General features: G+C 38.1%; 1 protein-coding gene across 1 annotated transcript; it reads right to left on the minus strand.

Moving 5' to 3' along the window:
• Nucleotides 1-5,596: 5,596 nt before the first annotated feature.
• Nucleotides 5,597-8,000, minus strand: CSNK1A1L (casein kinase 1 alpha 1 like). Its single transcript, XM_005585681.4, has one exon. The coding sequence runs from the start codon at nt 7,588-7,590 to the stop codon at nt 6,577-6,579; it is 1,014 nt and encodes a 337-aa protein (XP_005585738.1). The 5' UTR covers nt 7,591-8,000; the 3' UTR covers nt 5,597-6,576.
• Between the last annotated feature and the right edge of the window lie 9,144 nt (nt 8,001-17,144).

A 17,144-nucleotide genomic window follows, 5' to 3' on the forward strand; every position in this document is an offset into this window, starting at 1 on the left:
TAGAACGGTCGTCCAATTTAGAACAGAGTGTTCTTCCTTTGCTCCTTATTGGGCCCTAGTAGAAACTTCAAAGTCTGTAAGCAAGGTCAGTTTAGTGCCTTGCTTTTTTGCCCATCATGTTTATGTTTGTTCCCAATAAGACTGGTTTGTAATTTGGAGAATGACATCTTTTTTTGGTTCTTCACATGACCATGAATGCCCCAAGCTCCTGATGATTTGTAAACCACAAGATACAGCAGCTGAAATGGATTAGTTTAATAATAAACATAAACACAGGGAACAGTCTGGTCCATTATGCAAATTTCTCACATGAAATAGTGGTCTTAATAATGGCAAGGTTTCAGTCCCAGCTGCTTTCCTAATTCACTTACTTCAAGAACTTCTTTGTATGTGATTTAAACATTCCAACTTACTTCCAGGATACTTCAGTCCCTTTAAAATTATTCTGCTTGCCCTTTACTTTAGCTTTCACAGTGTTGCTGAGTAGCTACCCACGCAAAGCAGGGGGACATCTTGAATCAGAGGTGAAATCTGCAATGGAAGGATCTGTGTTATCTCAATCCTCCAAGTGAGGAAAGGGGAAGTATTTAGGGTAGACTGAAGGGCTAAGGGGACTGTGAAAGGACCTGTTGGAGGTAAAGTTAGGGTGGAGAAGCCAGCCAAATTCCAGACACTGCCTATTAGGCACACCCCCAATCCCTCCTTGAGGCATCTACATCTCATACGCATCTAAAATTCAACATGAGCAAAACTGAACTCTTCATTTTGTCTTACTCAAAACAGTCTCTCCCCCCATCTCAGTTTATGGTAACTTCTTCCTTCTAGTTAATCAGCCCAAACATCAGGAAATCGTCTTTGGCTGCTTTTTTTTTTTCTTACATATATTTTTAAAAACCTATTAGCTCTCCCTTTCAAATATACCTAGAATTCAACAACTTCTTGTCCTTCCCCAGCTTGGTCTTAACCACAAGCACCTGCGAACCTAGATGATTGAGGTAGAGTTTCCATCACCTCTGTTTCCATCATTTCTGCTTCCATCATCTCATTCATGTCATTTATGGTAAAATCCAAGTCTCCTCTCCTTCACCTCTGACTTCGTCTCCTACTTCTCCCTCCTTTAACCTTGCTGATCCTCTTGTGATTTTTCAAATACTCCAGGTGTGTTCCTGTTTCAGAGCCTTTGCCCCTGCTGAAGTGCTCTCTCAACTCCATGTCTTTGCTCAGATAGCATTTTATTTTAAAGGAGATGATTTTATTCAGATTGTTGCAATAGGGAGAAGGTTCATGAATAAGGAACATCTCAAAAAAGAGAAAGGGGCCTATGGCTTTACAGAGGTAGAGGAATATGTGAGTCATGACAAAGGGTAGAGGTGAGTCCTATCTATAAGAACAGGGTGGTCCTTTGCAGTTAGTCATATCCCAGAACATAAAGGGTGGGGAATTTCTCAACCACTACTGCTTTCCAGGAGGACAGGCCTCTAATAAAATTCAACATCCTTATTCCCTTCAGTTATCAGCTGTCATTAAACAACTCAGAGGAGGTTATAAACCTCCTGAGTAGGTGACACAGGTCTAAAAAACAATCTTATTGGCACTGTGCTTGTACAACCATTTGAACCCTCTGTTGGAAGGTGGTGGCAAAGAGTAGTTGTTTGTAGGTCTGGGAGGTCACCTTAAAAGACCTCCTCTCATTTGCAGCCATACCCGGGGGTAGATGACGGTGCACTGGCTGTCATACACTGGCACTTTGCTGCAGACTAGCAGATCTCGTGACTACACCTAACACAGCTTCCTACAGCTGCACATCTCTCAAAGTGGCAGAAATGGACATGCTCATTACAGACGTAAAGACAGAGGCTTGGCGGGAGTAAACAGGGATCTCAAAGTGAGGCCCGGCCCTATAGAGATATGTCAGTTTCATCTTCTCCAGCATCATTAGCTCTAGGTAGTGCAAATGTTTCCACTTAAGTTAAGGAAAATTTATTCCACAATGATAATTAATTGTATGATAATGAGATTACAGAGATTATAGCAGGTATGCCCAATGAGACCTTTATACTGGCTTATCACAAAGGATACACATGAATAGATGCATAGAGTGACGTGTGGGAGAAGGGGCATGGAGCTTCCACCCTCCAGGAGCCTCCACATGTTCAGCTATATAGAAGCTCCTTCAGTGGCGTTTTCTAAGTGAGGGACTCTCTGACTGCCTTGGTTTTAGCTGGGCACAACACTCCTCATTCCCTCCACTGTTATTTTTCTTCATTGTAATTATCTTCTGAGTAATTTTAGTTATTTCTTTCATTTATTTGTTACCCCCACTAGAATGTAAATTTCATGACAGTAGGGATTTTCACCTATTTTATTCACTGATACAGCCCCAGCAACTAGAACAATATCTGGCCTATAGTAGGTGCTTAACAAATGAATAACTGAAGATGTGAATGAACTGTACTGAAACATAACTATGGCCTCCTAAGCATGGAGAACAATAGCCATGCACAGATGGGTGCCTGGGTATCAGAATATGTCTACAGTTAAACACGAATATGAACAAATGAAAATCATTTTGTATAATTTGGTGACTTTTTTTCTGTGTTTATCATGCTTCTCTTTCTGTAACAGGGATACCAAAGATTGACCAGATGAGATTTTAGAGGTAAAGTTGAGATTTGTAGGTAAAACTTAATTTCATCTATAATTTCTGAGTCAAACCTTAGACCATTAAGATAGATTCAAATAGATGCAGTGGGAAGCCTTGGAAGTTTTTTTCAGGGTATATGTGAACAAGTCTGTATGTGAAAGCATTGTGGGTGGTGGTGCTGGTATTGCTGGATTGGGGTGAAAATGCTTATTTGTAAACTTCTGTGATCATCTCTGATTGGAAAAGTAGCACCATCCTCAGCTGCTCCATCCTCCTGGTGGGTCTCGTAATGGCCCCAAGGAATCATAGATGTTAGAAGATGGTGGAAGAATAGAAAGGCTGTGAAGGACCCAAAGAGGTTCCACTCAACTTACCCATTAATAAAATGGCCATCATTTCTTCTTTTTCCCTTTTTGATTTAAAATACTATAGCTGCCATTTTTCAAAATTTTTTCCTTTTAGTTTCTTTACAGCTTATTACTTGCCTGGATTTTCCATAAATATTTTACATGCTAAGGGACATAGTGTTTAAGTCCTGTGATTCTCCTGTGCCTAAATCAAGTTTCTAAATTATGTCATATGTTGGGAACTGCAGCCAGGAGTTAAAAACTTGGCAGTTTAAAAACCTGGATTCAGTACAGGCTTCCACTATCCCTTGGAATCATTCAATATGACCTCTTGATGGGTGGGGGGCTCTCTTTTTCTCTCCCTGTTTTTGTAGTTCCTAGGGATTTCAAAGTTGGAAGACAGAGAAATACAGAACTGAAGATGTACTTTATTTGGAATATGTGTGATTTTACTTCTGCACAGTTCAGATGTGTGCTACTTTTTAATGTGTGTGACCTATGAGAAGCTATAAATATGTCAAGGAAAAAAGTACATACATATAAATGTGTGCATGCTGTTTCTTTTAAGCTTTTGGCTTTAGAATACAAAATATATTATTGTCTTTTGTCTTCATGTGGCAGAATATAGTTCCTTTTGTTACTCGACAGTAGGTTCCCAATGGAAGAAGGTTAATGACAAAGAATCCAAGAAGACTTTTTTTTTTTTTAAAAAAAAAAAACTTCTTTTGTTTGATATTTTTATTATAATGGAATTAGGAAAATCTCTTAATAAAAATATTTGTTGGTGGAAAAATCATAGTAAAGGTAAACCTCCAAATATCTATTTGTAGACCATCAAAGCATAAGCACATCCATATGGTAGGATAACCAGTGTCTCCCTTCATGTCTACTCTCTTTTTTTGTCTTTTTGACAGTCTTGCTCTGTCACCCAGGCTGGAGTGCAGTGGTGCGATCTCGGCTCACTGCAACCTCTGTCTCTCAGGTTCAAGTGATTCTCCTGCCTCAGCCTGATGAGTAGCTGGGACTACAAGGCATCCACCACCACGCATGGCTACTTTTTGTATTTTTTAGTAGAGATGAGGTTTCACCATGCTGCCCAGGCTTGTCTCAAACTCCTGACCTCAGCTGATCCATCTGCCTCGGCCTCCCAAAGTGCTGAGATTACAGGCGTGAGCCACTGTGCCCAGACACGTATACTCTTTTTAAAATTTTCTTGTTTTACCCTCCCCAAAACAGAGACATTGAACAGTAGTTAGAATGGCCATCTCCCAACGTGTAAAAAAACTGCACTCTCCAATGGGTGAACAAAGTAAAGAGCAGTAACTTAGAATTCGGCTGAGGAAGCCACTGTGGAGCCTTAAGGGGTGAGGTCTCCCAATATCACAGTGATGTGTCTTCAACTTATATCACCCTTTAGTGGAAAAACATAATGTAATTTTTGTGAAATGAGATTCATCTCTTGGCATGACTAGTAACAGCATTCACTGCATTTCACATTCTTCTTTTATGAACTGTGAAGACATTGAATGGTATCTAGAAGAAAAATGGAATGATGATATACCGGGAGAAAAACACCTATATTTTGTTTTACAAAGCTAACAGTAGTTTTAAATCTGCAACTTCATTATACAACAACTATGCCACAACCTTTTCAAATGGCAAGAATACAAAAATATTTCAGAATAAGTACATACTGAATAAAAGCACTGAAAAATATCTTGCTGGGGGAGGTAAGCTTGGAAAAGTTACTACCAAAGTTAAATATTTTTCTTTTATATAAACTATACTCAAAAATAGCTTTATGAGACTGATTTCTGGAAAGGGCTTAATAGCTAAGAAACAAATACCTTAACTAACAAGGGTGGATAGAAGGAAACAAAGAAGCTTCCTACCCCCAACATTTGGACTTACTAAGATTTCTTCAGTATTATAGTGCTAATATATCCCTTAATGGCAGAATGCGGTAATCATGGAATTAATTATTGCTGAAGTAGTTTTCAAATGAAAAAAATAAAAAAAAAATGAAACCTGATACAATCTGACCAAACATGTGGCAATTTTCAATTTCAAGGTTATTTTACAAAATGCCTACATTTACACAATAGGCTCCTGGCAGCATTTTCAGACAAAAGTTCTTTTAATTTATCCTGACATGCTATAAGTGAATAAATTACACTATTTAAAGAATTAAAAGGAAAATGAGTTTTCCTTTATCTTGCGTCAGAGAAAAAAAAAGAAGGTGCAAAGAGATTGAGAGGAAGCGCATACACACACACATAATTCAGAGAAACAGATGGGGGTTAGGGAGGGTCAATGATCACAGAACCTCACACAGTGTGCTCTCCAAGGGTAAAAGTCAACTGTTTATAGCCATTTCACAAGTATTTTAAACAACAATGTTTTATAGTCAAACCCTTCAATGCTTGCATTCTTTTTTGAAATCAGCCCAGCTATTAGTCAGTGGAAGAAGTAACAATACCAAGTTCTGACAGTTGCAGTACTAGATACTGTACCACAAGTCATTAGAAAAAGAAAAATGAAAGAATACATTTCTCTTCATACAAAACAATTATTTTAGAATAAAAACATTGAAAAAAGTTATGTCATGAAATAAAATTTACTTGCAAAGGAATATCATGTAACAAATGACTTTAAGTTGACTATCAAAAAATTGGGGAGATTTTTATTTCCTAGTGAATCAGCAAGGCATTTTTTGGTTGTTGTTTAAAAAAGTATCATTTTCTTACAGAAACGGTTTTAAGTGAACTTGTAAAACATAAAAGCTCCCATTTCAAAATATGAACAAAATCCCAGATCACATAGGTGTTTACAGTGATTACATTTATCTAAACAATGCACATACATGTTCAGTTGTAAGATGTTAACTAAATTTCTGTGACAAATATGGTTGTTGTTGTCGTTTTTATAATACCGAAAACATGATAAAGTTAGTGTGGAATTCTAAAGATTATCTGGTAGTTACTAAGATTTTCTTATGTCTTTGCAGGTAAGCAGGCAGTATCTTTCCTATTCTCAAAACTGGAATTTTTGTTTGCTACCAGATCAGCTGGCTTGCAAACAAGAAGCCAACCATTTTAAGAATGCTTTTTGTGTGAACAATTTGCAGACCCCAGGGATGGAGAAACCCTAAAAATGCTCAATGGTAAGCATTTACAACCTTCACAGCTGTGGCTGAAGACTGTTCTTCTGAAATGAGATATCAAAGCAGTCTAGTTCAAAATAAAAGGTTTTAACAAAAAAATTGGCATATGGACAATGTCTCCACCAATTCGTGTGTGTCAACCATTTAGTTAATTTTTCTACTTGAATAAATGCAATAGAAAACCAGACACCATGTTTCACTACCTCAGTTAATATTCACAATTACAGCGGCTACACACCTTGGGATACAGCATCACCCACGCTCCCCAGAGTCAGTTTATATTGAAATAAAGTTTTTTACACCAAGTAAATGGTTGTCCACAGCCACTAGCTAGTGTGCATATGAACTACAATTTCTAGATGTGGGGAGAAACAAATGCTGCTCGAATCATCTGCTCTGCTTCTTCTGTTCCTCATTCATGCTTAGTTTTCTTTCACATTATTCTTGTTTTTTTCAGTTTGCTTGCCTGTCTGGGTTTGGGCCTGCTGACCCTGCCCACTGGAAGAGGCTGCCTGCTGTGCTGCTTTCTGCTTTAACATCGTCCAATCAAATGTGTAGTCATATTGGTGGTTCAGGGTCCTGAAAAGAATGCGGAATAGCTGCCTCAGATACATGTAATCTGGGACTTCCTCAAAGCGCAGCCCACGACAGTAGTTCAAGTACATGGCGAATTCTGCAGGAAACCCCTTACATAAAACTTCAACAGGGGTGGACATCTTCTTCTCACTAATTTTTTCATATTTTTGTTTTTTTGTTATAGCCTTTAGTCCTTGCCACGGCAGGCTGGTTCTATTAAAATACATGAAAACGTAGCCTAAGGATTCCATGTCATCTCGGCGGCTCTGCTCAATACCAAGATGTGCATTGATGCTGGCATATCGGACAGTGCCAATGAGGTGTTTATCTTCTCTGTACGGTATGTGTTGCCTGGTCCTGTTGTCTCTGTACTTTTTGGCCAAACCAAAATCAATAAGGAACAACTTGTTACAGTGGCGCCCAGTACCCATCAGGAAGTTATCTGGTTTAATGTCTCGGTGTAGAAAATTCTTTGTATGCACGTATTCAATTCTGCTGATCATCTGGTCGGCTAACATAAGTACAGTTTTCATGGTGAACCTTCTTGAACAGAAATTAAAGAGGTCTTCGAGGCTGGGTCCCAGAAGGTCCATGACTAGCACATTGCTGTCTTTTTCCTGACCATACCAGTGCATGTGGGGGATGCCAACCCCACCTTGAAGAATCGTGTAGAGTTTGCTCTCATATAACAACTGGGGGTGCTTGGCCTTCTGAGATTCCAGCTTCACTGCTACTTCCTCGCCGTTGGTGGTGGTGATCCCCAGATAAACGTCTCCGAAGGAGCCAGACCCGATCTTCCGCACCAGTTTGTATTTCCCTCCCACAACGAGTTCGGCCTTGGAGCCGCTGTTGTTTGCCATCCTGAGAGGCAAAGATGGAGGCTGGGCTCTGCCCTGACCCCTCTAGGGGAGGATGGAGGCCTCCGGGGCCCGCCAGCCCCACAAGGCTGAGGGTGAGGGCTGCTGGAAATGGCCACCGAGGCCTCTCCCGGTGTTACAGGGCCTGGAGTCAGCCTGATCCCCAGAGCACACCAGGGTTTCCGCCAGGCCACAGTTTTCGAGGGCTTCTCAAGGTTGCCAGGCTGGGCCACCACCTCTTTCTGGGTGGCGGTCGCTGCCTCGCTGTCGCGGCGACGTCGCGGGCTGAGAAAGGGGGCACAGCGAGTTGCGGCAGCGATACCGCTGCCACCGCTGCCAACGGCTGTGGGCCCGAGGGCCCGGTCACGCCGCTGGCGCCGCCATCTTGTTCCTCCGCCTCAGCCAACCACAAATCGAGAATTTTTGGAGACACTATTAATGTTTGAGTCCTCTGTTAGGTGTTCCACTCATCTTGTTCCATTTAACACGAACTTGCTAGTCTTGTAAGATAGCTGTTATTTTCCCTGATTCGTTGGGTAAGAAAGGCTAAGTCTCAGGTAAGCGGCCTAAGGTTGCAAGAGATTGTGGGCCAGCTGGAATTCAAAACTGCCTAGGCTTATGTAACTCGAAGCTCACCTCCTTTCAACTTAATTGTGCAGAAATGGGAGGCTTTTATAACAAAGATATTCTTGTTTTCGGGCCCAGTCATTGTCCCACCTACTTCCCTAGCCATCATGTCTCCCTGGGTTAATGCCAGTTGGGGTGCCACCCCTTGGGCTTTTTCTCTGCAGTCTCAGTGGTTGCTTGTTTATTGAGTTTAGTCAACAAGAGTTACTTACTGCTAGTTAAATTGAAATGTGTGTGTGTGTGTTTTTTAAGCGATCTTTTTGAAATTTTTTCATAGAGTGCTTTGAATTTAAATAAGATTCCACAGAGAAGTTCTGGCAAAACTGACTAAATGAAGGATTCAAGTAAAATTTAACCAAAATAGAGAGAAGAAACAGACGCCGGCAGTTCTGAGCATTTTCTCGAAAGAATTGGGGCCAACACTAGCAGAAAAAGCGGTACCATTTCAATATTTTTATGACAGTTCACATCACAAATAACAAAACCTGTGCGATTATTTTGTTTTATGAGGATATGGGATAGGAACTGAGTATAATCCTAACGGGGCAGTAGCAACGAATTTGGGGACCAATGGCAGAAGGGCAGGAGAGGGAGGTGCAGCTTTGAAAGTAGGTATTCCCACTTTACTGTCTCACATAAATTAGTGCTGTTTCTAACTTTTCTGACCTGCATCAATCTATGGCGAGAGAAGGAGCTGCTTTGAGACATAGACGGGCACAGAACATTATAGAGTGCTTTAAAACATTTTTAAAGTTCGCTTAAGACAAATATGTGAGGTGGGTGGCACAGTGTATTACTTGGCTTTGCAGCAGGAACAACTCGCAAATCTCAGTGACTTACAATGACAAAGTTTATTTATCATTCAGGTTTTATGTAAGCTGTAGATCAGCTGCATCTCTGCTTCCTGTGTCCTCTTTGTTCTAGAATGCGGGCTGAAAGAGCAGCCTCCTTAGGAGCATGCTGTTCTCATAATAAAAGGAGTGGCAAATGTCACATTCCACTGGGCGAAACACATCACATGGCCAGGTCCAAAGACAGTGGGGTGAAAATACATACTCCTCCCACAGGTGGATAGTAATACAGTATACTGCTGGCATATTTTATTATTGTGATTGTACTTCTCATTTTATACAAGTGGAAATTAAGGCATAGAGAGGTTAGATGAATTGCCCAAGACCACACTACAGGTAAGTGTTGGAGGCCAATTTGAAACTGAAGTCTGGCCCAAGGCAGTTACTTTTTATACGGTACCAACTAGAATGGCATTTCTTTCATTTACTCATCCAACTTTGTCGAAATTTGCCTGGAGAACAATTTCCTTTCTAATAATCTAGAACAAAATTTATGTTGTTAACCCAGTGCCCATTACGCTTCCTTCCCTTTCAGTCTTCCAGTCAATAGCTTCAACATGAACCTTGAAATTCAAATGATCTCTATGTGAAAGAAGTCGCTATTCAAAAAAGATACGGATAACCCATACTTGGACAAAAGCTTGAATTTAAAAAATCCCCTTTCAATACTGGAACAAGAAGAGTTTAATTATAATTTATTAATTGTTTACTAAGTCCCATACTTCTTTGTATCAGTTAAATAAAGGCAGTGTCTACAAAGAAAGTAAAGTGTAACTTATAATGGTGGTTGGATGAACCTTCACTTACAGGGAAGTTGTGAGCATCTCCAGAGTGGGGAGGATCAATGACTGAAGTGGTGATATGACCCTGAATAGCTTCCAATCCAGTCTCCCGTGAATTCTCTTACCACAAGCCAGTGGGGCTGCTGATTTTTCCCCGAACACATACTCCTTGCATTTTTTTTCCATCTTTGGGTCTTGGCTTATGGTGTTGCTTCCTCAGCCTGAAATGCTTCCAGTCTGCTTTATCTTTCACATCGCCCAGGTCTAATCCTAATAATCTCAGGACTCTTCCCTAAATGCTGTTTGCTCCATGAAACTTTTTCCAATCTCCTTAACCAAATTTAAATACTCTTTTTTAAACCCAAACAACACTTTGCTTAAACTCTTGCATCCCTTCCCACCCTTTTGTCCAATATTTTTCCCTAAAAGATGGGCAACAAATAGTTTATAAAATGGAAGTAAATTGAACTACTGTATTTGATAAAGTTTTCTGGACAGTGTGTGGGATTGATGCATTATTTATTCATTCACTCAACAAATAGTTACTGAATGCCTCCTATTTGCAGGGCATGAGTGACTCACCAAAGGTGGAATAGATAGGGAATGATGGATTCAGAATGGAAATCCAGGCTGGCTCCAAAGCCAGTACTTGTAACCCCTACATAGATATCAACAGCTAGAGGCCCCTGAACGCTGGGTGGCTTCACTGTTGGGAATATATTAGTTCTCTTTCTTTCCCTTAATTGTGTAAAGTATTTTACCAATGCATTTTAAAGCTATGATTTAGCCTTGGTTTCACAATTGCCTCTAAAATAATTTCTATTAATACAAGATGACTCCAGTAAAAATAAAATAACGTATTCTGGGCAGGATTGTACTGGGTAGTATTGTACTAACAGCCAATTCAGGTTTTGTCGGTCCTGAACTTTATACAATTTTTTTTGTGGCCCTCTTTAAGAAAAACAACAATGATAACAACAGCAACAAAAAACAGGCATGAAATATTTAACTTAGGAAAAGAAATCATTACAATTTGCTTGACTGTTAGAGGTTCAAGTCTCTTTTTTTATCCCCTAAGCTATCTTGATGCAATTGACCAGAAATTCTTATGTAGAAATGTTCCCACAATGCAATCTGACTTCTCCTCCCCACGTGAAATACTTCAGAACTCCTGTCCACTCCTAACACTTAGAAGGGACCTTGCAAAGGAGGCTTTATTCACTTCCCTGTAAGTCCACATCTGCTTTTGGTAATTAAGAAATGATACTCAAATGGCATTGGTTTTAGTCTCATATGAATTTTGGGGTTAATTTTCTGGGCTTCTTGATGTCCTTTCCCAGGAAATGGAGACACTTTAGTAGAAAGGTCATTTGAGACACAAAAATTTCTAAGTAAAAAAAAAATTTTTTTTGGCTGTCAAATTGGGTCAGCAGTTGTCATTACAGAAACCATTTGGCGTGAATATCATCTCCTTTTGGAACTATTTAAATAGAATACAAAATAAGTGAAAATATGTTCTTAAATAAATAATGCTGTCACTAAGGGATTTACTGAAGTTTATGTGGCTCAAACACTATGTTCAGAATAACATTACCCAGAATCAATCACTTCAGTTTTTAAAAGATCCTGGAGATCACTAACTTTATAGAAGGATTTAAGTCATTTTTTCCTCAAAGTTTTCTGGAAATATTGGCACTGCAAAGACAATGAGACATATTGGAAATGAGGCTATTTGGTGTAGTATCAAAAACCACAGCAGAGGGCATCATTGTAATGTGCTGGAGTTTTCTTCATGACAGAATATTTTCTACATGGCTCTGCATCTTTCTGTTCACTCATTTTGGAACTTGCAATATCTGGAAAAAAGAAAACACTTTTAAATACCAATTTTACTATATTGAGAATGTAGGGTGCAATTTTAGCCTTAAAAATCATTACTTTTTTTGTTTGGTTCCCATGAAATTATTGCAATTTTGGCACCTTTCTAGACTTCCTTCCAGAGCAGTAAGGAGTTGTGTAACCTCTTTTGCTTTTTCTTGCAGATTGTCACTTTATTAAGACCATTCAAGTTGTTGGCAGATCATTATGTGAACACATTCATTAACTTTGTTACTTTATTTAAAGATCAGAAAAATTACATGAAAACAGTTCATAACATAATATCACACTTATTGCATCTTCCAGTTCCTTTCAGCTAATTGTGCTTAAGTTCTAACAGCTATCCCCTCTAATACAAAGAGAAAGCTGTAAATTGTAATTATGTCAGATGCTTAAAATGAATGAGTCTGAGTATAAATGATCCATTAATTTAGGTTGCTTTAATTATCTTATGGATTCATCTTGTGATTAGTTTGACTGTGATTAGGGTGAACAATGGATTGGAAAATAAAAGGATTGGCTGAACTACAGTTTAGTGCATCCTGAATGTGCATACACAGGCTTGCACTTAATCCCGGTGAAGTTCCTTTTTGACAATTTTGTCTAAGAGAGAGCATCTCCAGCAGAGTACAAATATTTTTTATAACTCTGGGTTCTGCAGTCAAATATATTTATTTTTCAAGTCTCAATCTGGTTCCTTATAGTTATGTTCACAGAGATATTTAATTTTATCCAATCATCATATACTCTTTCTAACAGTACATGTCTAGCATCCTGTTTTTTTTTTTTTTTTAGAAACAGTAGTCCTAATGATCTGTCAGAAAAGATGTATTTTTGAGATAAAGGAGTTTCTAAATAATGAATTATTATTTAATACCAGCTTTTGGAATCCTTACATTTTAAGGAACTTGAATAATTTAAATACTAGATAATGTAACTCCTCATAAAAACACTGTCTAGACAAGGGCCAATATTGCATTGAGATTGGATGAACATTTTATTTTGCATATAATTGTTGTCTACAAAACAAAATACTAATAATAATGGCAACCAGTTAGACAATTTAGAACATGTCTTACTATTTACCTTCATGATAAAACATTGTATGTTTTAATTTTTTTCTGATAAAATAGTATACAATAATAAAACTGGACAGTATGGTCTAAAACAACCATTTCAGTGCTCTTGAAATTCACCAAAGACATAAAAACAAATTGAGAAGCAATTATCCACAAAAAAATGCTAAATGTAAGTTAGTAGGAGCAATGCGAGTCTATGGCATTCTTATCTGGGGCTTCTCCTTTCCATGTCTTCTGTACCCCATTCGCAAGATGGATCTGTTGAGAAGTTTATGAGGGCACTGCTGAACATGAAAACCAGCAGCTTCCCTGCCAAAGGGGGATCATTTAGTTTGGTGCACAGTGTGGAAAAACTTCACACCTAGGGGTGTTGTCAGTAGAAATAGCGACCTTTGTGGCAAATGAAAGGAAAAGACTAGCTGTTTAGGTAGTTCTCCATGTATCTATGTAGGGGTGACTATGAGAGAATCCAAATAACCCACTTATCTTTGGCTTAGTGTGAGACAGGCCACAGAGGAGATGTCACCAGAAGGCCTGGTGAGAAGTAAAAGCCAAAGTCAACTTGACAACTGATTGATTGAATCAATGGCAAAACTTTCTTTGGATTATTTAACTAGTGTTAAAAGACTATGCTAGGATTTTACAATTTCTTTTTGTAAAATTTTCATAAATTCTAAATGCTAATTTATTAGAATATATTCTAATAAATATATTTTAATTTATTAATAAATATATTCTAATTTATTACATAAATTTATTATATAAAATATCTTCTAATAGGAAAAATTTAGGAATACACTAGAATGGGGAAATGTTTTTTAATTTCTGAATTGTGACTCTCTGAACTCATTCCCCATCTATAGATTAGAACTCTTTATTGGCTTTACTGCTTCTTTTAACTTTAATATCTACGAGAACCTTGCAATATTAATAGTAGCTTATATTTATTGAACACATATTATGAGGCAGACATTGTGCTGTGACTTTACACACATTTTATGTCATTTAATTCTCATAATGGCTTTATGGTGATGTTATTCCCTTTCTGGGTGTGGAAATTGGAGCTTAAGCAAAATAACTTTTCCAAGGTTTTAACAGCTAAGAAGTGAAGTATGTGGAATGTACCTTGGCAGTCTGATTCCTGAACTCAGATCCTTAAATACTATGCCATGCTTTCAGATGATGGTGCTATAGAATACAGAATATTTTTCTATGACTATAATAACACAATCTGACAGCAATTCAATTGCCTTATGTAGAGTTATTGGTACATTAAGCAGGTTTTATAGTTCAGTTTTTTTTTTTTAAAGAAAACCTTTATATCAAAGAGAATTTCAAACAGGTACAGAAGTAGATAATAATGTAATAATCCTTAATGTACCCATCACACAGCTTTTAATACTTTTTATATGTGCTAAAATTACTACTTGCTATGCTAAACTTTGCTGCAAAAAGGAAATATTATAGACCAATTTTTGTATAGTGAACATCAGTAACTGTTAATTTTGCAACTAAAATGTTCAATAATAGATTTTACTGACTCATTACTTTGCGAGTATTTCCTTTTAAAATAGGCACACTAAGGTCAGACCCTGTGGCTCCTGCCCATAATCCTAACGCTTTGAGAGGCTGAGGCAGGAGGATCACTTGAGTTTGAGTTTGAGACTGCAGTGAACTATGATGGCACCAATGCACTCCAGTCTGGGCAATAGAGTGAGACCCTATCTCTACAAAAATAAATTAATTAAAAAATAAGTAAATGGAATAAAATAGACACACTTATAATACATTTTTAAAAGTAGACAACTCTGTGCAAACAACATGAAGAGTACAAGGAGGAGAGGGTTGTAAATATTCTGTGACTATTTTGGCATAATGGAGCAAATGACTGGAAGGTAGCAGGGTAGAGCTGTGGAGTTTGGTTTACTCATCCTCTGTTTCTTTAAGATGCTGCCTATGGACCTCTGTGGGTCTCCCAACCTCTGTCATGTGACCCCAGGCTAGTCATCTTCTTTTAAAGACTTTTTTTTTTTTTTAGAAGTTTTAGGTTCACAGCAAAATTGAGCAGACAATACAGAGTTCCCGTATCTTCCCTACCCCCTGCCAGCCATGCATAGCCCCCCTCACCATCAACATTTGGCACCAGACTGGTACGCTTATTACAACTGATGAACCATTCATACCTCATTATCACTCAAAGTCCATAGTTTACATTAGGGTTCACTCTTGGTGTTCGTCGTACATTCTATGGGTTTGGACAAATGTACAGTGATGTATACTTACCATTAAAATATCATAAAGAGTAGTTTCACTGCCTTAATAATCTGGCCTGGTCTTTTATTCTTTTCATTTTCTCTTTTATAAGCATCGGTATTGTTCTTTCCTGTATTTCTAATAATCATGTCGTGGTTTTCAGTGACTTGTGGAGAAAGTGAGAACCAGTTCTCCCAATCTTGTCCACAATTACTTGGCGTAGTAGTATTCAGCAGAGCTATGGTAGTTTGCAGGACTGGAAGGAAATAGCAGTATGTTCATATTTTGTTCTTTTAGGCCACCTACAGAAATATTTTGTGTTATATAGAAGATTTAACTTCTTTATTTGAAACCTTATATCCCTTGAATGGGATGTGATGTTTTATGACATATGTTTCTGTAATAGTCTTTAAATTCTTGTTGTCAAATGTATTTCCAATAACTCTGGCTCCTGACAGAAACTATTCTATTTTTCTGCCTTTTCTTTGGCCTCTAGAATCCTAGAAACTGTGCATTTTGATTATTCTTGTAATTTGTGGTCCTTTAAACTATTAATTGTCTTTTGCTTTTCAAGAAAACTCAAAATAATGTCAATTAGAGCTATTTCCTTTGACTCCTTAAATCTGGAGTGGCAAGCCCACTGGTCAGAGTAGGATTCCTGTCAATATCCCCTGTCTACACTATAGCCCAGGTTGCCGAATGCACAGTAGAGTTGTAAAGATCCTGTTTTCTGTTCAGTTAGAGTTCTTGCTGCTGAACTAGGTGGATTTTACTCAGTTTTAACATAATCTGAAGATTGCATAGCACGATCTACAATTTTGTGTTACATTTTGTGGAAAATTTAGATGACTAAATGTTTTTCATTTTGAAGGACTTAGAAAAGGCAGTGTGGAGCTGTGAAGAGCTCAGATGCTAGAGAAAGCCAAACACTAGCTCTGCCACTTACAAGCCAGTGATCCTAGGAAAAGTGAGCTTCACTTTTTTCGTTTGCATAAAGGACATATTAATAGCAAACTCAAAACTGCAGCTGGGATTCATTGAAATAATGCATGCAAAGCCCTTGACTTGGTCTGGTGCACACTAAACCCTCATTGTTACCTGAAAGAAGAAAAATGGTAACAAAGTACACTTGGATTTCATAACTACAAAATCTCTTCCCTTCTAGGATCCTCCAAGGGGGTTCCATAAAGTCAAGTGTGAAATAGTCTTTGATGGAAAGGCTCATATGGTCTGGTTAGAGTCCATGAAGACTTCTGGATTCATGTTGCTCTTGTAAGGTTAATTTGGATTATACTATTGTGTCGAAGGACACAATTGGGAGCCGGGGGAAGATGCTTTTGTCTCTCTTCAGAGTATAGTAGTTCAGTCTTCCATCCATTCTGATAAACTAATGTAACTCTGAAGATGATAGCAGGGCACTTGTCTGGCTTTTGTTTAAGTTTTTCTACCACAAAATCTCAAGTTCCGGTAATCTGAAGGGCTAGGCTTTCCTTTGTCTGGTTTGGTGGTTGCTAGAATAGAGTCTACCTGCTAGCATTTTATTTCAGAAATATTTTGTGCAAAACTTCCTTCACCTGCTATTGTAATGTTCTTGTTAACATGCAACAGTTTGCTAAGGGATCTCTGGCTTTGGTCCTGGCAGTCTGGAGGCAATGAAATATGTACTGCCAGGTATATATCATAGAACATTTCCGTACAACTGAACAGAAAGGCAGACTCTCATATAGAGTCAAACGAAATAATAAAGGAATCCTGTAAATCTCAAAGATCCCATCAAAATTCTTGGATGGAATTACTTAGACCTGGCAAATAGAAATATAGCTGCATTTTCAATGATTTAAAAAAACTCATTAAAAATACTGGTGATAGCAAAGCAAATTAAAAGTTTAGTATCTTTTTGTTTATATAGTATGGTGAAAGAAATCTTGGTTATATGCTAAATGTGAGAAGAGCTTGGTTCAAGTACTAGATCCTTTATTTAATAAATAGGTGCTCTTGGACCAAATAATGTTCTGAGCCTTGTTTTTCTCCTCTGTCAGGTGGGGTTAATACTGCACCTACTTCATTTGGTTTTGGGGAGGCTTGAA

Source organism: Macaca fascicularis, chromosome 17 (genome assembly GCF_037993035.2).
Source record: "Macaca fascicularis isolate 582-1 chromosome 17, T2T-MFA8v1.1".
Lineage (NCBI taxonomy): Eukaryota > Metazoa > Chordata > Mammalia > Primates > Cercopithecidae > Macaca > Macaca fascicularis.

Excerpts from the sequence above, each read along its gene's own strand:
- CSNK1A1L (XM_005585681.4), bottom strand. The coding sequence starts at position 7,590 with ATGGCAAACAACAGCGGCTCCAAGGCCGAACTCGTTGTGGGAGGGAAA.